The 25,092-nt window shown below is 33.7% G+C and overlaps 1 protein-coding gene across 1 annotated transcript in view; it reads left to right on the plus strand.

Annotated features, from left to right (window-relative positions):
• Positions 1 to 25,092, plus strand: part of EIF3H (eukaryotic translation initiation factor 3 subunit H) — a 107,598-nt gene that overhangs the window by 64,303 nt on the left and 18,203 nt on the right. Inside the window, exons 3-5 of the mRNA XM_036742030.1 lie at positions 20,932 to 21,099; positions 22,616 to 22,715; positions 24,042 to 24,191. Coding sequence (XP_036597925.1) covers positions 20,932 to 21,099; positions 22,616 to 22,715; positions 24,042 to 24,191 — 418 coding nt within the window. The remainder of the gene's footprint in view (positions 1 to 20,931; positions 21,100 to 22,615; positions 22,716 to 24,041; positions 24,192 to 25,092) is intronic.

Here is a 25,092-nt window from a genome sequence, read left to right on the forward strand (position 1 = left end):
ATACTCATTAAACTACCAAAGTCTTACTCTATAAAACTGGGAAAAAAATTATGAAATTCATCTGGAGGAACAAAAGCTCCTAGACACCTAAGGGAAATAATGAAAAAAAGAAATGAGATGGAAGGTGGCCTTGCAGTATCAGATTTGTAAATTATACTACACAGCAATAGTCATCAAAATAATTTGGTCCTGTTCTAAAAATATAGAGCACTATCATTGGGACAGATTAAGTCTACAAAACACAGAAGCAAATGAACCTTGTAGCCTGTTGTTTGATAAACCCTAAGCTCCAGCTACTATATAATGGTCATGACAAAAATTGCTGGAAAACTGATATAGGATACCTCTCAAGATATGCCACAGTAAGCTCCAAATGGATACATGCCCTAGATATAAAAGATGACATTTAATAAATTCTTGGTTGATTGATTAGGTCATGAGCTTTCTTTTTCTTTTCTTTTTTTTTATAATGAGCTACTTAACAGCCAATTCCTTCATTCTGTTAGTCTCTGACTTTGAACTTTGTTCTATCTCCTTAGTTTTATCTGAGTGCCTTAATATTTAAAGTAATATGGTTTTCTTTCAGTATATACCATCTAAATTATTTTTTATAAATAGTAATTGTAATTCCAAAAACTTTTGTTATTAATTTTATGTTCAAACAAAAAAGATTCAAGAAAATTCAATGAGCTTTTTTTCTGTGTTGATGACTTCCTGAGTTTGATGGTAGGATTAGCTTGTAACTGTATTCTCTTTCCAATATGAGTAGGGTTCACTGCATTAATAACACTAACTAAAATCTAGTAGGGTTCACTGCATTAATAACACTGACTAAAATCTAGTGTCTCTTTCATCAGTACTAATGGAAGTAGCCGATAGTGTGAGATGATGGAAACATTTTATTTCTAAACACTTCAGTTTGCAGTTGATTTCAATTACTCCAGAGAACTGATCTTTCACAGCTGTTATAAAACAAATGGGTTTTTCCTCCTGCTGTGCAGACTTTTCCTTGATTTTTGAACCCTTCATGGCTCAATCGGGACTTTTAAAAATGTCACAAATGCAACGCAGTGTATGTTGGTAGTAAGCGTAACATTTTGTTTTGGTTATTTATTGCTAAAAATGGAAGGTTAGAAGGTAAATGGAGAAGAAAGGTTTTTGAACATGGAGTATGAAAACTTACTTTGAGTTTTTAGTAATGTGGTTTTTACTATTGAGGTTTTTGATCTCAAGATTGATTTTATTTTTCTTCTAGATTCTTAATTATCTTACTGGCAGGTACTTGTCTTGATTAATTTTAATTATGTTTTATAAACAGATCAATCAATTACCGATTATTTCTTAAAAGTATTCTCCCGATTGGCTGCATAATAGAAATGAACTACATAGTAGAAATGATGTAATGGAACACTGTAATCTTTACTTCCATTGTATAAAGATGGCTCAGATTCCTAAGGATAATATACTTTTTAATAGCATAAATTTCTTACCTTAAGTCATACTTTTACAGCTTCATATGAAACATGTAGCTATCACATTGGAATACTAATTTCAGTAGCACATGTGCGCCTAAAGCTTATTACATGTTTCACCAGATGTTTCATTTATCTTTAGGGTAACTTTCTGTTTTGTTTCATATATCAAACACTATAAGAAATCAGAATTTGAAGTTTGTTTTAAACATATTAAGGTTGTTTATAGATAAGAGGAAAATGTCCCTAGCCTTTTCATAAGCTGAAGGCTCTTGCATAATATCAAATAAGCTGTTGCTACAAATATCCTGATATGTTCCATAAACATTTTGCTGTTTGATATTTCTTGTCCATTTTACCAAAAAAATGGTAAATGAGCAAATATTTAAGGAAAAAATATTTTATGACAAAGAAAACATAAAATTATGAAAAAATACTGATTTTTGAAAAGAGGGGTGGAGTGAACTAAAATTAACATTATTTACTTTGCTAGATACATTAGACTTAATTTGCTTATCATAAACCCTTTATAACTGAACAAATTGTAGATATTCTTAATGATAATATCTTCAGAATGTTAACTTCAAAAAAACACTGAAATGGGATGTTGTTTTCATACTATGCTTGTTGACTGTAGTCTGTGGGTCCAGTTCAAAAGCATTATTGTTTTATCTGCTTCCTTCAATCTTTGGGTTTTTTTAAAAATAATCAGTCATAATTGTGAGTTTCTGGAAAAAGATTCCTTGATTTTTTTTAAAAAAAATTAATTCCTTTTGTTTTTACATCAGTTATTTCTTTATCTCTGAACAAACTCTTATAACAAAGAAAAAAGTTGAGTAAAACCAACTAATCATTGACTGTTTTGATGATATTGTACCTAATATTTCAGCCTGAAAACTCTTTCCATCCAGTTAACTTCCCAAAAATCTCATAAATGAGGAGATAAAGATACTATTTTTATATTATATATTAGAAGTAAGAAGTTGGGAAGAGAAATTTGTGATCAGCACTTTCCATAACACTTAGGCTGTGAGGAGAAGCCGTTATTCCTTTGAGATTTATTTTGTATTTTTAAACTAGAAGGGTCAGTAGGGGTAGTCTACTCTATTTTTCTGCCAGTATCCTATTTTTCTTGTGAGTCATTTTTTTTACAGGTATTTGGAGGGGTTAAGGGGAGAGCTCTGGAGAGTCCCTGCTTTTACTCCACCATCTTGGCTCTGCCCCATTGTCCTATCTTTCTGCCTATGTTAGTAAATCAGTCTTAAAGCATTTATTTAATGCTATGATATTGCTAAAAATTGGTTATCCAGGCTTCATTTGTCCTCTTCCAGGGATTGGCAGGTCAGAATCTTAAAAAGGTCAACGCTATTCCATATTTGATAGCCAAAAATATCGAGAAAAATTGTTTTCTTTTCCATGACATTTAATTTTTCAGATAGTGGAAGAATAAGTACTTATTAAGAACCTACTGTGTGCTAGAAACTGTAGTAAGTGTTTTACAATTATGGTTTCATTTTTTGATATTTGATGATAATTCTTTTTTTTCCAGATTTTTTTTATCATAAATTTTTTTTTTAGTTTTAGTTTACAACATTCAGGTCCACAGGTTTTTGGGTTCTGAATATTTTCTCCCCGCCCCCCCCGCCCAAGATGGCATGTAATCCAATGTAGGTTCTATATATACCTTCATATTTACATAATAGTCCAGTTGTAAAGAATTATAACCAATGGAATGAATCATGAAAAAGGAGAAACGAAACCAAAAAAGAAGGAAAAAAAAGGAAGCAAATAGTTGGCCTCCATCTGCATTCAGACTCCATAATTCTTTCTCTGGTTGTGCATAGCATTTTCCATCATGAGTCTTTTGGGGGCTGTCTTCAAACCTTGCATTGATGAGAGGAGTCAAGTCTTATCAAAGTTAGTCCTTACAGAGACTGTGTGTCTGTAATTGTGTATATTGATCTCCTGGTTCTGCACCCCTCGCTCAGCATCAGTTCATATAAGTCATTCCCGGTTATGATGAGGTCTGTCTGCTCCTCATTTCTTATAGCACAATAGTATTCCATTACATTCATATACCACAATTTGTTTAGCTATTCCCCTTTCTTTGCCATTACAAAAAGAGCTGCTATAAATATTTTTATACATACAAGTCTCTTTCCCACTTGTCTGATCTCTTTGGGATATAGCCCTAGAAGTGATATTACTGGGTCAAAGAGTATGCACATTTTTATAGTCCTTTGGACATAGTTCCAAATTGTTCTCCAGAATGGCTGAAGCAGCTCACAACTCACCAGCAGTGTAGCAATGTTCCAATTTCCCCACATCTTCTCCAGCATTTATCATTTTCCTGTTTTGTCATGTTAGCCAGTCTGACAGGAGAGAGAATTCTTACGTACCACTTAACCCCTTCCATTTGTTTTATCCAAGTCAGATTCCTTTAGCCATTTCCTATCTTTTTTACTAGGTACCCAAACCAGAGGAGGGTGGTGGTGCAGTGGATAGAGTCCTAAGTCTAAAGTCAAGAAGACTCATCTTCCTAAGTTCAAATGTGGCCTCAGATACTAGTCATGTGACTCTAGCCAATCACTTACCCCTGTTTGCCTTAGTTTCCTCATCTGTAAAATGAGCTGAAGAAGGAAATGGCAAACCACTCCAGTATCTTTGCCAAGAGAACCATAAATGGGGTCACGAAGAGTCTTGATGCACTTTTAAGCTAGTAAAGCTTAAATAATGTATTATGCCCTTTATATACAGAGTAAATGGAAGAGACTGTCAGAAGAGAAGATGTAGCAGTTGGATCAGGAAAGGCCCCTTGCAGAAAGTGGATTTGAACTGATTCTTGAAGGAAACCAGGGGAACTAAGAGGTAGAGAAATTTAGATTTTTCTAAGTATTTCTAGGGTAGTTTAAAAAAATCTTAATAGTAAAGTCTCCCTTTTCCTTTTGTTACAAAGTTAGAATTAACAGGAGCTGACCTAAACATTGGGGCTTACTTTAGACATGGACTTTGTTTTACACCTGTGAGATACTGTTTTCTTTCTAGAAGAGATTATGTGAAGACATTCTAATAGAACATGGTAACATCTATTTAACTTTTTCTGGGAAAAAAAATCCTCAAGTGAGATACCAGCATTGCTTCATTTAAAATATTACTTACTAAAGGATATTAGGAAATAGACAAACAGAGGAAGATAGTAATAGTAAATAAAATGAAAGGTCTTACAGACCATTAATAAATACTTAGTAATATTTTTTAAACATTCTGAAATAGATTCATTTTAATCATACTCTTGACCTCAGAATTTAGCCTGATTGCCAAGCTTCCTTTTCTAAGTAAAGTGCTTGAGGAAGTGGTCTTCTCATCTTTCCTATTCCTTCTTACACTGTTATACCCTCAACTGATTTCAATTTGAGTTTTGCTTGAAGCTTAGTGTGTCTTGATCCCTTCCACATAATGGACAGTTCTATAACTGATGGCTCCTCCTTTTATTCTCTTTGATCTGAGTAGCCTTTGACATTATGGGTTTCTGTGTCCAGGACCCTCTGCCATAGCTTTATATAGAAACATCTGGTTCACCTCCTGAAATTCTAAACTACTCTTATTACTAAACTTTTCAAACCTCTTACATGGCTTTCTTTCTCCTAATCTTATCTGTATCTTTAAACTTAACTACCACTTTTGAGAGCATGTGAATTTTGTTATGAATTAGAGAACAGAATGTACTGTCTTTGAACTCATAGTCCTGGTAATATTTTTCTTTATCTTTGAAATTTTTTTGATGTGTTCATGAAATTATTTCTAGTGCCTGAAACAACAGTTGATTCTCAGCCTATTGAGGCTAATCAAGTATAGATCTATGGATGTTAGCAAGATTTGAAAACTGCAGTAACATTCAGATCACCTACTTTAAATGTATTGGTGTAGTTGACGTGTTTATAGATTCTTTTTTTCAGGTAGTATTACTTGAACATCTGTATTGTATGTATTTGGTTGTAAATACTAAGTGAAGTTTTTTTTTTTCATAAAGATTGTTTGACTCCTTCATTTTGAAAGTTTGACAACCAAAAAACATGCTTGCTCTTGTATTGTACAAGCTTAGGAAACTATAATATAGTAAAATTTCAGGGTATTAATATTATAAAGAACTCTCTAGAAGGGATACATTCTAAGTGTGAAAATTTTTTTTAGTAACTTTCAGTGTATTACATACGGTAGCAGTTCTCAAACCTTTTAGCTTCAGGACTCTGATTTTCTTGAATTATTGAAGATTCCCTTTACCCCCAATAGCTTTTGTTTATGTGGATTATATCTCTGCATTTACTGTATTGGAAATGAAAACATCTTAGTATTATTATGAAAATTGTTTTGACTTTACAGATCTCTTGAAGAGGTCTTGAAGATCCCAGGATACACATTGAGAACCTTCACCATAGAATCAATGCAAGTCTTTTCTAATTTTCTTAAGCAAAGTACCTCTTATTCTAAATTGTTGGTCTCACCTCTTATTTAGAATATTGAGGTCCTCTGACCTTGAACTCTTTCAGCTTTCCTTTGTATTCTTCTAACCTCTTCTCAATACCTTTGCCCATTTTTCCCCTTTGCTGTCTGCCTCCTTAAGTTTGACCCCTTCACATGTATTTTTGGCCCTCTCCTTCCTCTTAACCTTACTAGATCAGTCTTCTTGTCTCATATATCTTCAGTCTTTCTACTGCCTCTTTTCCTGCCTGTTACATGAACAAGATACTCCATCTCTCAGCAGTGGGCATTCTGTCTTGCTGTCCCCCATTTCTGGAATACTCTTCCTCCTCAACTCCACCTACTGACTTCCTAAGTCCCAACTAAAATCCCATCGGTTACAGGAATTCTTTTCAACCCCTCTTAATTCTAGTGCCTTCCTTCTTTTAATTATTTCTTGTTTATCCTGTGTGTAGCTTGCCTTGTATATATTTGTTTGCATGTTGTTTCCCTCATTCATTTGTTAAGTTCCTTAAGGTCAGGAATTGTCTTTTGCCTTCCCTCTCTCCCTCCGTCTTAGCTCCCAGTGCCTGGCACATAATAAATAGGTGCTTAATAAATGTTTACTGATTGATTTTTCTCTCAACTTGAAAATGCATTTAAGTCTTCTCTAGTCTTAAAAAAAAAACAAAAACAAATAAAATCACATTTCTTGATCCTCTCATCCCCGAAAACATTTTTTCTCTCTTCGCTTTTACTACCAAACTTCTAAAAGAGTCGTATATATTTCTGTTCCCTTGCAGTATGGTTTCCAGTTATTAATATAAGAACATTAATGCCAATAGCTAGCCTTTATAATAGAGCACTTTCAAATTTGCAAAACTTCCCAACACTTTGCGAAGAAGATGCTATTATTGCACTCATTTATAGTTGAGGAAACTGAGACTGAAGGGAAGTGACTTATCTAGGGTGAATCAGCTAGTGTGTGGGGCAGATATGAACTCCGGTCTTCCTGATCTGGGAAAGTTCTCTCCCAAGATTACTAATGACCTCTTTATTGTTAAACCCAGTGGCTTTTCCCCGTCTTCATTCTCATTAATTTCTCATAATTAACAAGGATTACTATGTGTCAAGTAAATACCAGTATAAAGGTGATCTTGTCTCTTCCCTTGAGGAGCCTGGCATCTATTATGGTGACATTTGTAGAACAGTGTAGTATATGTGTGTATGTGAAGTGGTCTGTGAACTTATTGGGACAAAAAATTTAAATTTATTGGCTTGTGTAATAACTTATACTTTACATCTTTAAAAAACTTTTAATATGCAATGTTTTCCTTTCCTGTAATCACTTGTTACATGACTTGTCATTGAATTCACAAGATTTTGACATTTTTAGATTCTTTGTCATGAAACCACTTTTTATAATATTGTATATTAAGCATGCTTTTGGCAGTTTGTCCATTTTTCTAAGATTAGCCCATGTGTTTTCAATGGGGTTTAAATCGGGTGAATTCTCAGGCCATCAGAGCATGTTCATCTCCACCTCCTGGATACTCTTTTTAAAGTTTTCATGACATGTGGCATGTTGCAGTCCTATACCTCCATTTGGGAATTTAATTAACTCCAAAACAATTGTATTTTTTAGTATATCAGGCTTTTTAAACCATTTTCATCATTCCCTCACGAAGGACAAGACTTCTAGGCCTACTGGGGGGAAAAGATTCCTAAACTTTTTGGGGGGGTGGGGCTGGGGAGGAAGGATGATGCGATTTTTTTTTTAAGGTCTGATGAAAAATGCCAGTGTCTTACAGGCTTACCTGAACTTTTACCAATGATTTTCTTATAACCTTGAGTGAAAAAGATAAGTTTCATTGCTGAAAGTTACTTTTTCCATTCTTGAGTATGTTAGCCTTTATGTTGTCCTGCCTGCAACAAGAATATTTTCTTCCTCATAGCAGGTAGCTGATTTTTTTGGGGAGGAGCTGTTCTTCCAACTTCTGATAGCCTACACTGCACATTGAACTCTAGAGTCAGTGAGTCAGCAGACATTTAAGTACCTACTGTTTGCCAAAACTTTACTAAGTTCTGAGGATACAAAGCAGATAAAAAACAAAAAAGTAAAACAGTAATCTCTCAAGGGGCTTAAAGTCTTATGGGAGACAACATGCAAACATCTATGCACACATAAGATATAGATACATGCGTGTATATATACACGTGTATGTACATAAACATGCACACATGCGTGTGTGTATATGTGTGTGTGTGTGTGTGTATGAGAAATTGAGATAACAAAGAGAAGGTACTAGCATTAACAGGGATTGGAAAGATTTATTGTAGAAGATGGGATTTTAGCTAGTATTCAAAGGTTACTAGGGAAGCCAAGTGATGGCATTGGTGAGAAAGGAGAGAATTCTGGGCATGGGAGATAGCTAATAAAAATTAGCCCAGAGTCAGGAGAGGAAGTCTTGTGCAAGAAATGGCAAGGAGGCCACTATCACTGGATTTCAGAATACATGGGGGATGGGGAGGAATGTATGAAGACTGGAAAGGTTGGAGGGGGCCAGGTTGTGAATGGCTTTGAATGCCAAAGTAATTTATATTTGATCCTTGTGGTGATAGGGACCCACTGCTTTATTGAATGGAATTCAAGGGGAAAAGACTTGGTCAGATTTGCAGTTTAGGATAATCATTTTGAAAAGTAGAGTGGAGAATGTTATGGAGTGGGGAGGAAGAGGTAGGGGGACCAACCAACAGACTGTTATAATAGTCCATTCGTGAGGTCATGATGAAAACCTGCACCAGGGTGGTAACAGTGTTAGAGGAGAGAAAGGGGTATTTGTGAAAGATGTAACTAAGGTAAAATAGATGTGCCTTGGCAACACATTGGATATGAGAAGTGACAGAGACAGAGAAAGGATGGAAAGGGGGGACGGAGGGAGAAGGAGAGGAGTCAAAGATGCAAGCTTGAGTAACTGGGAGGAAGGTGGCACCTTTCACGATCATAGGAAACTTAGGAAGATGGCATGGTTTGGGAGGAAAGATAATGAGCTTAGCTTTGGACTTGTTGAATTTAAGATGTCTAGTTGGAGAAGGGAAACTCTGGAGTCCATAATAAATAAAAATCAGACTTCACTAAATGAATGGGATTTCTCCATTAATTCATGGGTATTGTTTTTGATCAGTGACCAATTTTGACACAGTTTCACACTTTAATTTTTTTTTTTTGAACTTCAGTTACCAAGTGAAATGAGCATTTCTGTATACAAAATGCAGGAGAAAAAGAGAATTGGCATGAAGCTATGAATCTTATGTATAATATCCTTTTTCTTTCAGAACTCTTACATGTAACTTTTAAGGCTGTTGTGCTTTTATGTGTATTCTTCAAGCCTTCCCTCTCTTTGCATTAAGGAAAATTCTTCTATGACTCTCCCTTCCTCTCTTCCTTCCTTCATTCCACCCTCCTTACTTCCCTTCTTTTTTCCCTATTGGGGAAAAAAAGAAGAAAGCCATTGTAATAAATATGTGTAGTCAAACAAAGCAAATTCTTATTTTGGCTGTTTGCAAAAGTGTGTCATCTTCAAATTTCAGTGCTTCCTGAAGGTATGGGGAGAGATGATAAAATCAAGTCTTCCTTTCCCTAAACTGTGCTTTGTTTCCATCAATTCAGTTTATATAGGTTAATTCTGTTTTAGATATGTGGCAGGATTGATCCTGCTAATTGATTAACAAATTTCTTTGTTCTTTCCTTGGTACTTCAAACATCTTTGTGGCATGTATACTAGTGCCTAGTGTAGCCTTCTTACTGTCTATGCCAGATGCATAAAAAGGAAAAATTATACTACAGCAGTTAATCACTGTGTAGTAATTAATATCTTACAAACAACAAAAATATAGAAGTAATTTTTTGAGGAAGTTATGTTCAATTTAAAGCAACATGAAAGTCCTTCAGCCTCAAAAATATTCCTCATTTGCCTCCATTTCATTTCTGAAGATAATTTTTTTTTTGCGTGTGTGTGTGTGTGTGTGTGTGTGTGTGTGTGTGTGTGTGTGTATGAGGGGGGTGGGAAGGGAGGGAGAGAAAGAAGCTTAGAGGGGCTGATAATAATCTTAATGGGATAGTTGAAGAGCACATGTGAGTAGTGCCATCTGTTTTGGTTTTTGTATCATTCTGGAAAACTTTAAAAAATGTATGATTGTAAAAGTCACTTCTTAAAATACAGAACATATATGGGCATACAGTAGAACAATTAAAAATCTCTTACTAACTTACAAGCATTTAATCCATTTACCTCTGTACGTGGAATTGGAAGAGAGGGTCTAAAAGGATGTGATAGAGATTGCCCTTTGTATAAATTCTAATTTCATGAATCAGTTACAGATCACAGTTATGCAATGAGGAATTTATTTATCCTGAGTTATAGCCCTTACTTAAATGCTTACAGTAATAAAGTGAATTATCATCAAAGAAAATTCGATATTGTGGATATTCACAAGTTGCTTATTCGTAAAGTTGTCCTCATGCTAAGGTATAGGATCTTGTGTACTCTTCAATGATACATCCAATTTAGACATTTTGTATTATATAGTTAAAAATATATTGGTGATGTTTTAGAATTTTACACTTTATAAATTTTTAATTTTGTTAGTAATAGTATTTAGCTACTAGATGCTATGGAAATATTCTTTCAGCCTATGAAATTTAAATAAAAAGGAATCTTGATATAACTTTTTCCTGATTCATAATATTTTTGTGCTCAGTAATTATGCTTATCTTTGTTTTAAGTGTTTACGAAGATATGCCCTTCACTTGGAATTTCTGTAAGTAGAAATTCGAATATTAGAACAGTTTTTCTTAAGATATGACATTATTTTAAGTATGATCTTTATGTTATTCAGCATGCCTTGTAGGTTTATCCTTTGTCCTGCTTTTTCCTCTTGAACAATCCATCTTCTCTTCCTTTCTGACTTTGAAGACCTTGATTAGCTAACCTGCTTTATCAGTTACTTTTTTGAAGCCGTAAATCATTTATACTACTCATTTTGGAACCTAATTTTGCATTGTCTTATGTAGCAATGCTGAGCCAAAGTGGCTAAACCAAAGTTTAATTAACCATTCTGTTAGACTTGTCTCCTTTGATACTTTTTCATTCATGTAGTAGTTTTATCTTCAGAACCTATTAAGTTCAGCTGTTCACTCATTTCTCCAAGTTATACTGCATTTGATTGGTAAAAATATTTTCAAAATCATCATTATACTTGGCTGTATTGATTTACTTTCATCTCTTAATTTCAAAATCTTTGTCATTAAAGTCTTAATAAAGCTATATCTCACCGTGGAGTAGAGACTAGAATCATTTACTTTATCCTTCAATTGATAGACTTTTAAAAATAGACATATCTTTTTAATCTTAGATGATTTTCCTACTGTAGATATCTCTTTATGTGTTCCATTTTCACAGTCACCTCTCCTTTTCATATTTCCTGTTCTATTTATGGTTTTCTAGTATTTTGAGCACTTGACTTGGAACAAAAAAGACCCAGGATTGAACTCTGCCTCAAATTCTTATTAAATATATGTGACCCTATGCAAGTCATATAATCTTTCTTATTCTTAGTTTCCTCAGCTGTAAAATGGGGTTAACTGGAACCTAGTTCACCTGGTAGTGAGAACTTCTAGGTAGTATTGCTGAGCCATTACTAATCATATTTGAATAACAGTGGAGGGAGCATAACATTGAAGAAGGACAAATATGGTCTGGATGTTCAGTCAGTAAACTATAGGCCAGTGTATTTGACTTCTGTTCCTGAGAAAATTCTAGATGAGACCATTAAATAGATGGTTATTGAACATCTTGAAAGGGAAGCATGGATTTCAAAGAGTTAGTGTGGGTTCATCTAAAGCAGATCATGCCATATTAACCTTTTTCTTTTTTTGGAAGTTATTACTGAACTCCTTTTAACAAAGCTCTTGATCAAGTATCTCATACTTGCATAGAAGATGGAGAGATAATGGATAGATTCAAAACTATTTGACTAGTCAGACTGAAAGAATAATTGTTAATGGTTCAGTGTCATTGTGACAGAAACCTTAGGTATCCTATTGACACTGTGTTGTTTAACATTTGAATCAGTGATTTGACTAAAGGCATAAGTGATGTGCTCATCAAATTTGTAGAGAATACTAAACTTGGAGAAATAGCTGACACATTGGATGACAGTAGGGATACAAATGGAACTCGATGGAGCATTGGACTGAATCTAAGAATATAAAATTCAGTAGTTGAAATGTCATTTCTTACATTTATTTACGTTTAAAAAAATCAACCTTGTTAGTAAAAGATATGAGGGAAGGAATGGTTAGCCTGCGGTCTGAAAAAGATAATACTAGCTTCTCAAAGTTGGGAGTCCATGTATGTGATACACTGCATGTTTTCAGTGTATTAGTTGTTTTTGCTGATTCTCCCCCCCCCCCTCCCCCTCTTCATATGATTTTTGATAGCTTGGATTTTTTCCTTTAAAAGCTGCTTGCTTGTTCATAACCATTGACTCTTCATCTATTGGAATAGATTTTATTCTTTTAAAGTTTAATTTCCTCTGTATCTTAAAAATGAGACTATAAGCAAAATTTACTGCAAAGATTTCCCCCCATTTTACTTCTCATTGTAGCAACATTGGTTTTATTTGTGCAAAAACATGAATTATGTGTAATCAAAATGGTCCATTTTACTTAAAACAGCTTGGTTTTCTATAAATGAGAGCTCTCCATGGTAAGTGAAGTCCTTGTTTCCTGTGTTCCCTAGGTGGAATTTCAACATTGAAATTGAGTGAAGGAACAGATCTCAAATGACATTTTTAATGACCAACTTAAAGTAAAATTTTCATTTTATCCTTCTACCTACTCATATACTTTCATAATTGACAGCAATAAATTTGTACCTTTAACACCAGTAGCCAAAATGAAATAGATTTGCAAGGATATCTTGAGTTATTTGCTTTGAAAAAGCTCAGTATGAATCTCTTGCAATATTTACATAACACATAATATTTATGTCGAGAAAGATCCAACTTGGAAACAACTACAAAAAACTCTTTCACTTCTGGTATTTTTTCAGAACTTTTTAAAATGGAATTTGAGATACAAAATCCCTTGCTCTTGTCCTGCAAAATATAAATGAAGCATAACTCGCTGTCCATATTGCTTGCTACTTGGCAAGTGGATTATTTGTCAGAACTCATTAACACTTTAAAGGAGAATTATCCAGGAACAAAATAAAGTTCTTTTTCTAAAAATGTTTTGTAGGTCCACTAATGTTACAGCAGAAAGACTGTATTTATGATGCTTGTTGAATGGAATGACTAATTACCTAGGTACATGAGAATTTGTGTGGGATATTTTAATGAGAAACAGTGAATGCTTAATAAATTTCTTAGGCAATCATATGGGTGGCATTAATAACAGATGTATTTATTTATTTGGGGTGAATTAATGAATATTTGATGCATACTGGTGGACAGAATGCAGACGTTTTAAATAATCTGTGCACATCATAGTTCTGAGTATACAGAGAACCCATTTTAACTTATTTTCAAATGCAAAAGATGTTTGCCTGATTTTGCTTCTTCTAGATTCTACTTGCCTCCAACATTGTCTGAAATGTATGTGTGGTTTGGCAAACATCCTGTTAGAAGAATAGCACAGTGAAAGTTTTGTCCAGCTAAATGAAGGACCAGGGCCTTCATGCTGGTTGTCACATGGTACTGTTATAAAAGAGGGCTGGGAAGCATTCTCTAGAAAGTGCTACTTGTTAACACCGATGCCAGAGCAGAGGCCTGAAACTTGTATATACTTAGGTGTTCGCCAAATCTGTGGAATTCAGTGATAGATTTAAGAGGACATTTTCTCCCTACCTTCCTCCACCAATCCTACCTAGAGGCCACCTGAATATTCTGAGTCAGCATCCCTTAATGAGAACTACTCATTTCACTGCTGACCTTCACAGCCATCTTTAATCCCAATCAATATTCAGCAACAGAGTAGTCCTGTTAAAAATATCACCATAGCACAAGTTGTTTTCCTTTTAGGGAAACATTTGAACTTTATTAAACCTAAGATTACCGGAATAAAAGCTCCTCCAAACCAGGAAGTACTTTGTCTATTATTTCTCATGCCCAGCACTTTGTGTTTAATAGTCATTTAATAAATATTTGTTGATGTATAATTTCATCATTTAAAACTCTTATCCTGGTATCTTGATAGGGTTGTTATTGATTACATATACATTTGGTCCTGTAGGAAACTACAGTTGTAGTTGAAAAGTATCTGTGCAGTATAAATACGATTTTTCAAAAGGAAGCTGTTCAAGATTTGTTCAAAGTTTCGAACCCTTATTTTTGAAGTATTTCTATTGGATGGGCTCTCAACATGTATTGCTTTTCTCTTAATTCTTATTGATAATTTAGAGGTTATGTTGATTTTTATTAGTATTTAGTTTTACATCTTGTAGAGTCAGTGAGGTAATACAGTGGCTAGAAGGCCTGGGTCTGGACCCAGGAAGACCTAAATTCACATGTGGCCTCACACATTTGCTTAGCTGTGCTCTGTTTGCCTCAGTTTCCTCAACTATAAAATGGACATAATAACAATGCCTATCTCACAGAGTTGTTGTGAGGATCAGATGAGATATTTGAATAGGGTTTAGCCAGTGCCTGGCACATAGTAGGCAATTAATCAATTTAATAAAAACTTAAATAAAAGTAACCAAATCTGATTGTATATTTATTACATATTTCTTTTCTAAATAAGTTTGATTCGCTTTTATTCAATTAAATTAGTATGCATAGATTTCATTCATCAATTCATTTACAAATTTTAGATGACTGAATATCACTTAGTTTATACAGATAATGAATTCTTAAAATTGATTGAGATACTTTGATAAATTCCTAAAGAAATAACCTGTAAAACATAGTTTACTTCCTCACTTGGCTTTGGCTCCCATGTGTTTCATAAATGTTGAGTCTTGGGTAGCCCTTTCCACCAGTCTAGGAGGGCATCTCCAGTGTTGCTTCATTGCCACTGTGCTTTCCCAGTTTAGTGGGTGTTGTCTTTTTTTTTCTCAGATTGAGCCAGATGTTTGTAGCAGTTTCTTACTATTTCATAATAAGAAAATGTTTTTCTTAAGTAGATGTATTTAGACTAAAAGGAGGGGGGGGTGGGTTTCTTTCTTATTTTAAAGTATTTCTCTTGGATGGGAATGTGGTAAAAGGAGGAGGGCAGAGCAGGGGGTAGATGGTACAAAGTCGCTTGTGGAAAGAGGCTTCAAGTTTCTTTTTACTCAAGTGAAGACTATGTTTTCTGATTCAGTGTTTCTAATTCTGTATTTTTCATAGTGATTATTAGATGATTATATACTTTCATTGAGTGCTCCTGTATTTACCTAAGATATACTTGTTAAAATTTAAATTTTTAAAAAATTGTTCATATTTATGTCTTAGAAGAAGAAAATTTCCCCCAAATATGTTTTTCCTCCAGAAAGAGTTATTGGGCATCCAGTTTTTTTTTTTTAATTTTAACAAATCCAGGTTTATTTTAATTGATTTTAGCCCTAGGAACTTTTAAAAAATTTACTGTTTGGCAAAGAATATATCTGCAGTTGTTTCTTTGGAAAAAGTGCATATGAAATATCTTGGTGCCAAGCTATGAATAGTTACTCAGTGTCATAAACTAGTTACTCCTTTGCTTAGGTATAGGGTTAGCAAATTAAGATGATTGTAGACGTTGAAGATCGATGTAAAACTGAAGCTCACTTTTAAAGCCCTTCCAATTTTTTCAGCACTTATTCAGTTACTTCTAAATACTGCTTTGTATTCATAATATGAGTTGCTTCAGTGATAGTGACCAATTTATTTTTGCAGTTCATTGGCTTACTTGCTCCTCCTTTAGTGGAGGTTTTAATTCTTAAATTTTTAACGTACACCAGCACAACCATTTTCTACTCTTGAACACTAATAATTTGGCTTCGTAGCACCTGATAAATATAATAAATTTGAAGCCACAATTTTCTGGAAAAGATTTGTTTTGTAATTTGTCTTTAGCCTAATAGTTATTTCTTTCCATTTCTAAATAGGCTGTCACTTCAGTAATTTTTGCCATTAATTCAGATGTAAATATGAATAGTGAAAATTGTGATAGCTACTAGAGGACATTATTATGAGATGCGAGATCCTTGTTTATAGCACCAAAATACATTTGCAAAGTTGTCTGAACTCTTTTATGTACTTCAGGGAACAATCAATGGTATAGATTAATTCAAAAAATAGTTTGTATACTTTCTGTGAAAATTTCATTCTTTTTGTTTGTGTTTGCCTTCCTTTTGCTCATATTTCTGCCCATCTGTTCTTTTTAATTACATTTTATTTCTTAATCAGCAAGCATTTATTTTCTGTCCCTCCCACCTGGCTCCCCATGTTCTTTTTCCCCTGCCCTCACCCCATCCCCCAGGGGCGGTAGTGACTGTGATGTTAACCTTGTAGCAAAGGTACATAGTTCCCCCACTGTAGGTTTTCAGATCCGTGTCTCCGCATGTTAATCCATTACCTCCATGTTAAACATTCTGTGGAATCATGGTTGGTCATTGCCTTGATCAACTTTGTGAAAATAGTGTTTTCCTGGTTTTGGTGGGGAGGAGTGAGGTGGAAGAATGTCTTAAAGGTCTTGGAATTCTCTGAAGATAACACTTGGAAGGAACCTGAGAGGTTCCCTCCAGTCCACTCTCATTTTACAGGAAACTGAAGGTGAAACATATTGAAGTTTGCCCAAGGCTTCACAGCTTTTAAGTAGTTTAGTTGAGATTTGAACTCAGGCCCTAATTTTCAAAGTCTAGCATACTTTTTTCACTATACTAAATTTCTGAAGGACAGGGTCAGGGGCAAAAAGAGCTCCTTCTTGAAAAGGTGTCTGAATCTTCCATAAAAAATGTGCCTGATACTTCTTAGCATGATATTTATAGTAAATTTAAAAATCCTTCTTTTCTGTTAAATTCAAGGACCTTTTGAAAGCACATTTACATTGGAGCTTTATTATGTCACACCCTATCATTGAATCTGTCACCATTGGTTACTATGTGTAAAAATTATTTTTACCTTTCAAGAATGACTTTTTCAGACCCTTAATTCCCAGGGGGAGAGCCATTGAGAATAGGCTGTTTAGAAAAATTAGTTTGATGGTGGGGATTGTGTGGAGTGGGTCAGCAGCTCTCTTTTTTGGACTGTTAATAGCAAAGAGAGGATAAGGGTCCTCATTTAAAGTGTATACAGAAGACCAAGTGTTTAACTCTTTTGTGGTATGGTATACCCTTTGATTCATGGGAAAACTCCAGTGTATTTAGATCTTCAAACTACATTTACCAAGACATTGGCAGCTTCATTTTACCCTGTAAATATTTACATTTATATACAACATTTTGGATATAGAAATTTATGGAGGCAAAACAGACTATAACCAAGTATGGTTAGGTTAATTTGACAAAAATGTGCGAGCTAGGGCAATGTTGTGGTATTAAGGTGGGAGCAGGTGGTTAAAGCAGAAATAACTACAAACTAGGAAAAAAGAAATGTAGGTAATGTTGAAAAGTATCATATCACAATATTTCTCTGCCTCTCTTTCTACTTTAATTTACCCTTTAGTATTAGAGGGGCTAGATATAAGTAAAAATCACTTTTGCACATAGGTGCTTACTAAACGTTGCGATAAACAAAAGGATAATTTCACTCAATTGTGGAAACACCTTTGCGGTTAGAGGCAACTTGGTATATAGCTACTTACTAGCTGTTCATGAGCAAATTATTTCACCCTTCTGAGCCTCAGTTTCCTCACCTAAGTGAATACAATGAAAACATGTTGCACAAAACAATAGGGTACAGTCACATAAGAGCAATTTACTCTTAACTTACATGAATCTGTGACCTCTTAGGTTTTAATGACTTGGATTCAAGTAACAGCTTGGCTTCTGATTAGCAATCATTTCACTCATCGTCCTCAATTTCCTTGTCTAAATAGACATAAGAAATTGCACTTCTTAATTCTCACGGTGAGAAAAGTGCTTCATAAATTGTGTTTTTCACACACACACACAGCTATGTAAATGTTACTTGTAATCTTAGATTATTTTGAAATTTATGGACTAATTTTAAATTCTACATATCTAAATGTATTTTAATTCTACATATTTAAATTTAGTGTTAGACTTGCAGGCTGGAAGACTTGGGTTCAAATGTAACCAATAACATTATTCATTGGTTTTGTGATCATAGGATGGGCCAGTAAGTCTCTTACGCTCTCAGTTTTAGGCAATTCCTAAGACTAAATTATAGATGTTTAGGTGGAGAGTTCCCATATAAAGCCCTGAAGTTGAACGTTTTCAGGTACAAACCAAAACGTTTCTTAGTAGAGACCTTGCTTTAATTTAAGTCTCTTCTTGCCCCTAACATTTTAGAAGAGAAGAATGATTTGTAGTTAGACCATCAAAGCAATGATAAACTAAACTCTGCTTACATTGTAATTATGGAGTTTGTATATGAATGGGTTAATTAAGAGTACTGAGGAGGTTTGTTTAGTAGGTTAAAAAATTTCCTATATATATACATATATATTTAACTTTCATTTGTTTTCAGTTGTCACTGGTTCTGTACTTTTAATTTAATCTTTCTGAAACTGATTCTAATTTTACTATATTAACTAAAGTATGACATTATTCCTGCCATTAATCAAGCTGTATAGGATTATAGAATTACCAAGGCATTTGAAAACTTCATCTTCCTCAGAAAGACGAATCTTTATGTTAGTGAGGTTGTATCAACATGATTACCGACACTGTTGTTTTGGGTATGCCTAGATTTATTTATGTGTGAAATATAGCAAAAAGTAAGACTTCAAGTAGCTGAAGATAAAACATTAACTGATGTGTTATTTTGATATAATTTTTTATTGATATCTTGATTCTTATAGCATTATAGTTATACCCAGCATCCTTTCCCCTCTCCCACCCAGATAGCCATCCCGTATAACAAAGGGGAAAAAAAACCAGTATAACTCATTGATGACATTGAAAAAAGCAAAAATATGTAGGTGTAACAACTATGGACTTCCCATCTTTAGCAAAGGGTAATAGATATTTTCCTGTCTCTTCATTTGAGTATTTAATCTTTATAATTTTGTTATATTCACTTTTGATTTTTTTGGGGGGTTGGTGTGTGGTTCTTTCTATTTACATTGTTGTAGTTATTCTGAACATTGTTTTCTTTGCTCTTCATGCTTTACTTTGCATTAGTTCATGTAGGTATTTTCTCTGCATTTATTACATCTACCAGTTTTTAAAGCACTCTAATATTCTGTTACATTCATTTACCATTGTGTGTTTAGCCATTCTCCAATCAATGGACATCTACTTTGTTTCCAATTCTTTCTATCACAAAAAATGCTACCATAAATATTTTGAAATGTATGGGAACTTTATTCTTCTGATAGCTTCCTTGGGATATAAGATCAATTAATGGAGTCTTTTGTTCAAAGGGCAGAGTTATATATTAATTTTTAAGAAAAAATATTCAGAATTAGGAACATTTGAGCTTGGGAAATTTTTAGACAAGTCTCTATCCCTTTGATAAACACTGTAGTAGATAACTTCTTTGTTCGAAGTGACCTGGAAATGAGAAATCTGAAATCTTTGTCATAAACTAGGGTCAGAAAAACTCTTAAAATCTCTTATTTTTTTAATAAAAGTTTTTAATTTTTTTAATAAAAGTTTTTTTAAACTTTTTTTAATGAGCCACAAAAGAATACTTTTAGAAATAGTAATGTACATTTTATGCTCAAGTAGTTCAGCGAATTGACTTGGAAATGTCAACAAGCAGATTTTTAGCCTTACTGTCTAATGGGGAAATGTTTAAAAAAATAAGAATTGTCCACTCCAGAGAGAGGTTTCTCATATCATTTAGGACATTCTTTGACTTCTTTTTATCCTCCAGAACCAGAGTCACCAGTCTAAAGGTTTGAGGGACAGATTTTCTTTCTTTGACTCTAATATTGTATAGCCCTTAGCAAAACTTTCTAAGTAAATTATTGAGTCTCAGTTAAAGAAGTAAACATCATCAAAATTTAGGCTTGATACATTCATCCATTAATAAAAAATAATTATTTTATGACCTTAAGATTATTTTTCTTAGTGAATTTAAAGAATGTACATTGCAGTTTTGAAGTAATCAGTTTTTCTATTCTTGAAACTATTGGTTCTTTAAGTAGGCATTGATTATATAATGTGTTCAACCCTTTAAAGTCTGTATAAAATATTTTCTTAGTTAACGTATTCAGATCAGTTAATAATTTTCTTTTATTTTTTATAACTTGCTACTCTGAGGAACACATAGTAAGGAAAATGAAGGATTTTTAAAAATCAGTATATACAGTAGGGGGCACCAGATGAAGACAAAAAGGAATTCTGATATTTTTAATCTGCTTCAATCAGCATAGTATGCATTGCTTCCTCTTATGGTTGCAACTTTTCTGTTCTACAGTAGATAGTGGAGAAAAAAGCAGATAGAACTTATTTATAACCTTAAATGAATCTTACCCCCTTTGAACAGAAGTTAATTGTATACATGAATCCATAAGTATTGAATTATTTACATCAAATTATTGAGAATCAAACTAACCTATCTAATAATTATGTTACTACATCACATTCATATCATATATAATATTTTAAAACTGTTTCCTAAATCATGATCTGACATTACTTTTTTATGACAATATATTGTTGATCGAATAATAAGAAATTCAAAGGTAGTCAGTTTTTTCATCAAAAGTTGATTTTTTTTTTTAATCTGGAAATGGACAAGTGCTGCTTTGAATATTTAATTTAGTTTTTTTTCCAGAGGTTTTGTGTAATGTGGTGGCTGTTCTGGATGGTTTAAAATTTAACGATGTGACTTTTTTACTTAGTCCAATATCAGATGGAAATGATGCGCAGTCTTCGTCACGTAAATATTGATCATCTTCATGTTGGTTGGTACCAGTCTACATACTATGGCTCTTTTGTCACCCGTGCTCTCCTGGATTCTCAATTCAGTTACCAACATGCAATTGAAGAGTCTGTAGTTCTCATTTATGGTTCGTATAAGTTTTTCTTTATTATTCTTTTCTCCATTAATATTATTACTACTATTTTTGCATTCTGTCTTTTTTGTCTATAAGAGTAGCCTGGCAGGCTCTCTCAAGTAAATACCAACCCTGTGTCTGCAGCAGCCTCAGCAGCAGCTAAGTCTAGACAGGGTTTCCTTCTTTCTGTTTATTTTTCTTGCTATCAGAGCCCTGATGTGTATGTTTTGGAATGCTGGAGTAGCTGCTTCATTTTTATTCCTCCATCTCCCCTCCCTTGTTGAAGGGGCTAGTGGAACTAGACCAGATGTCTAACAAACCCCGATTGCTAGAGTGTCTGGCTCTGTACGTGACTGACCAATCATAACACAACTTGCCAAGATTTTTTTTTTAATACCTCTGACAGGAGTGTACAAAACCTGGACTGTTTCTTAGCACAAAGATTTTTTTCTTTTCTGCCTATTTAATGGTGTTTCCTCAAGCTCTCCAGACCAGATGTTCTGTGCTGTATCAGAACCGTAGGCAATTTAACAGCTTTATAGCCTCCCCCTCCCCAAACACTCACAGTTTGCCATATCTGGCAGACTTGCATATAGTTTCCAGCTGAGAAGTAAATGTAACGTCCTGAGTATCTGTCAGAAAAAATACTAATGAATACGATCAATCTTATGAGCTGCCCCAAAATTGTTTCAGTATGTTAACAATTGGATTACAGTAAAGAACAAGTTGTTAAAGTGTACTTATATTGGCTGGAAACATTGCATCATCAGACCTTGATGAATTTTCCACTTGTTTCAGTCTATTTTGGTTTTCATTTTATCACCTATTGCTAAAAGTTTCACTGTGTTAAATTTCAGACAACATGAATGTTAACACAGGTTTTAGTCTAATATTGGCTTGCCCGAGCCGTTATCATGCTCCAAGTGTTAAGCTTCCTTATTGTAGGAGTTTTTAAACAGTTACTTTTAACAAAATTACTTTCCCCCAACGTAAAGAGACAGTGTCAAGACAACACTCTTAATCCCTGTGATCTGTGTTCTGAAATCACTTTCATCTAAGCAGTATAGATAGGGATTTACTGAATTGAAAAATGTACAAGAGATACCTAGCAGCACACATAAATTTGGATCCAAATTATTTTTTGAAGGACTGTTCACCATAATTTTCATAGATAGGTTGATTTCCTTCTAACTTTTTCTTTATGATGAAAATAGCACATCTTGAAAAGATGACATTTCAGAAAGCTGTAAATTCAAAGGATATTACGTTTTTAGTTTTTCTTTCTACAGAAAGATATTTTGCCCCATTTACATATCTTATACATTGTAACTTTTAGTTATCCCATACTTGCTTACTGATTTGTTGTTATATTGACATGGGTTTATTCTAAATTATGATCAGATTAATTTCTCATTTTTTCATATCTACTTTGCAAAAAAAAATTATGTGGAAAGTAGTAAAATTCATTTACAATGAACCAAAGAGTGATGACAGATTTTTTTATAATTATTCTTTTTTCTTATTTGAGATCCCATAAAAACTGCTCAGGGGTCTCTATCATTGAAGGCATACAGGCTGACTCCTAAGCTGATGGAAGTTTGTAAAGAGAAAGATTTTTCTCCTGAAGCGTAAGTACTTTTGCTCTTTTGAAAAGGGATTTTTAAAAAATGATTTCTGGAATATTTTGATGAAATTCACCCCACACCCCTAGTACCCTCTAGGTGTTAATTTGATGTGCTGTGTTTGCCTTACATATAATGTAGAGAGGCTGTCAAAATTACTTAGTACAAACCTCTTTCTTCCTTTCCAGATTTAACATCTCCTTCACAGAATGTCTGTACTAGTAAGGATTTCAATTAATTAAAATTAGGTTATGTATTTAGAGAAACCATTCAATAAATTGAGATGTAAAGAAGGACTAACTTTATCAATAATTTATATGTCTTTTCTGGTATGTTGAACTGCTAGGTGGAGTAAGGGTGTGGAAGAAAGCATATTGAATACTGCATATTGGAAGCCTTTATAGAGAATTTTTAAAACCAGATTGGTTGTTGGAGTAGGAACTAGCATTTTGATGTTGGTGTTTTGTCATTCCACTTAATTAGTCATAACATTCTGTTGCATTAATGGTCCATTAGAACCTTTTTCTATTTATCAGATTTATTAATTTTCGTATTTTTTGTCTTAGTCCTCAGAATGTATCTTCTGCTCTGTATTCCTCCTCTCCTTCCAGAATAGTGAAGTTTTTGCAAGTTATATAATGTATTTCTTGACTAATCTTTATTAATCGTTTATTTATTATTGGGGAATTAATATGGGGGAAATTATATAGCCTCCAAGATAGTGAAGAGATATCAGTAGATTTTATAATATCAGTTACGTCTTAGGGAAATTAAGATGGAAATAGCTGTAAAAAATGCTATTACAAATTTTCCTTAATACTGCACTGGTGGTATTCTCAGCCATTTTATGTCCAATTTCTAAGTACTTAGTCTTTCTATTAGTTGTTAATCTCTTTTCCTTTCATAGGTTTTTAAGATTAAATTACTGAGTACTGGACTATTTCTCCTTGCATAAAAATAATTTAGATTTTTTTTTCATGTTGTAAATATAGACTGCTAAGTGTAAGTGACTATGAAATTAAGATTTTATTATTGCTGGCACTATTTTAAGGATATCTATTGGTTGGAAAGGGAAGAACTAAATAAGCGAAATTGCTTAGAGTGTTATTTGCTAGACTTATAACTGAATACTCTATATTTAATTATCCTAATAATTTGCCTTTTGATTGGCCTTCAAAATAATCCCTACCCATTTTGGAGGGGTGGTAATGTAACCAGCTTATTAACCTCAAGGGATACCAACCCAAATGGAATAAAGATATATAAAGTACAAGCAATTTTAACATTTATTTATGACCATAAAGACTGAAATATTTTTAACTTGTTTCACAGATTGAAAAAGGCAAATATCACCTTTGAGCACATGTTTGAAGAAGTGCCGATTATAATTAAAAATTCACATCTGATCAACGTACTAATGTGGGAACTAGAAAAGAAATCAGCTGTGGCAGATAAACATGAATTGCTCAGTCTAGCCAGCAGGTAAGTGGGCCTGTCTAATCTAATGGAAATTTTATATGTTCTTTGCCACTTTTCTGGAAAGGATACTTTTACTCAGTCTTCACCTCCCCTAAAGGAAATGATTTTCCCATAACAGTAGGCAGTTACTGAAATACATAAAAACTTATTAGCAAAAGCCTGTATATGCTAGCAGTCCTTTCTAGACTTTGCTAAGAAGTAGGAATAGAAAAGCATTCAACTGATAAGTGTTGGGACTTCAGTCATCACTATCTAAATGATCCTTTCTAATTTGCTTTCTTGTTTGATTTGTGCTTTGATAACAGAAATGCCTTAGGGACGGGTAGGGATTTTAAAATTTGACATTTTCACTTTTTTATTCACCTCAGCTATACGTAGAAGCTTGGGACAAGAGATTCTGTTGCTCCATTGAGATATTAGTTTGTGTACTTGGTTTTCAAACAAAATCAAATTTTTTAAAAAAAGTTCACTGGTGACATAATTTTCCCAAATGTGACTATTCAATTGCTAATGATTTTTAAAAATTATTCTTAATTTACGAAGAAATATCTTTAAGAGGAAGCTGTAATTTTAAGATTAAAAAATATAGAAAATAAAACATTTAAGTGAGAACAATGAGTGACTCCTGTTTGTGTTCATTTATGATCAGTTTTTGGTTTATTTTGCAAGGAAGAAGCAGGTTGGAGAGCTGTGGAGTGAAATAGGGTGTTGCTGTCATAAGCACACTGCTTGGTTTTCAGTGTCATGGTTCCAGTGATTCCAAAAATAATATAAAAACAGGTACAAAAGAGCACCTTGGTATGGGAGTCAGAAAACACAGTTATGATGACAGAGTAAGAGGGGGCTCCCCCAATCGTTCTTTTTGCTGTGACTTCTGGGCAGACATTGGTGTGTATATGAAGTT

This window comes from Trichosurus vulpecula, chromosome 1 (genome assembly GCF_011100635.1).
Source record: "Trichosurus vulpecula isolate mTriVul1 chromosome 1, mTriVul1.pri, whole genome shotgun sequence".
In the NCBI taxonomy this organism is placed as follows: Eukaryota; Metazoa; Chordata; class Mammalia; order Diprotodontia; family Phalangeridae; genus Trichosurus; species Trichosurus vulpecula.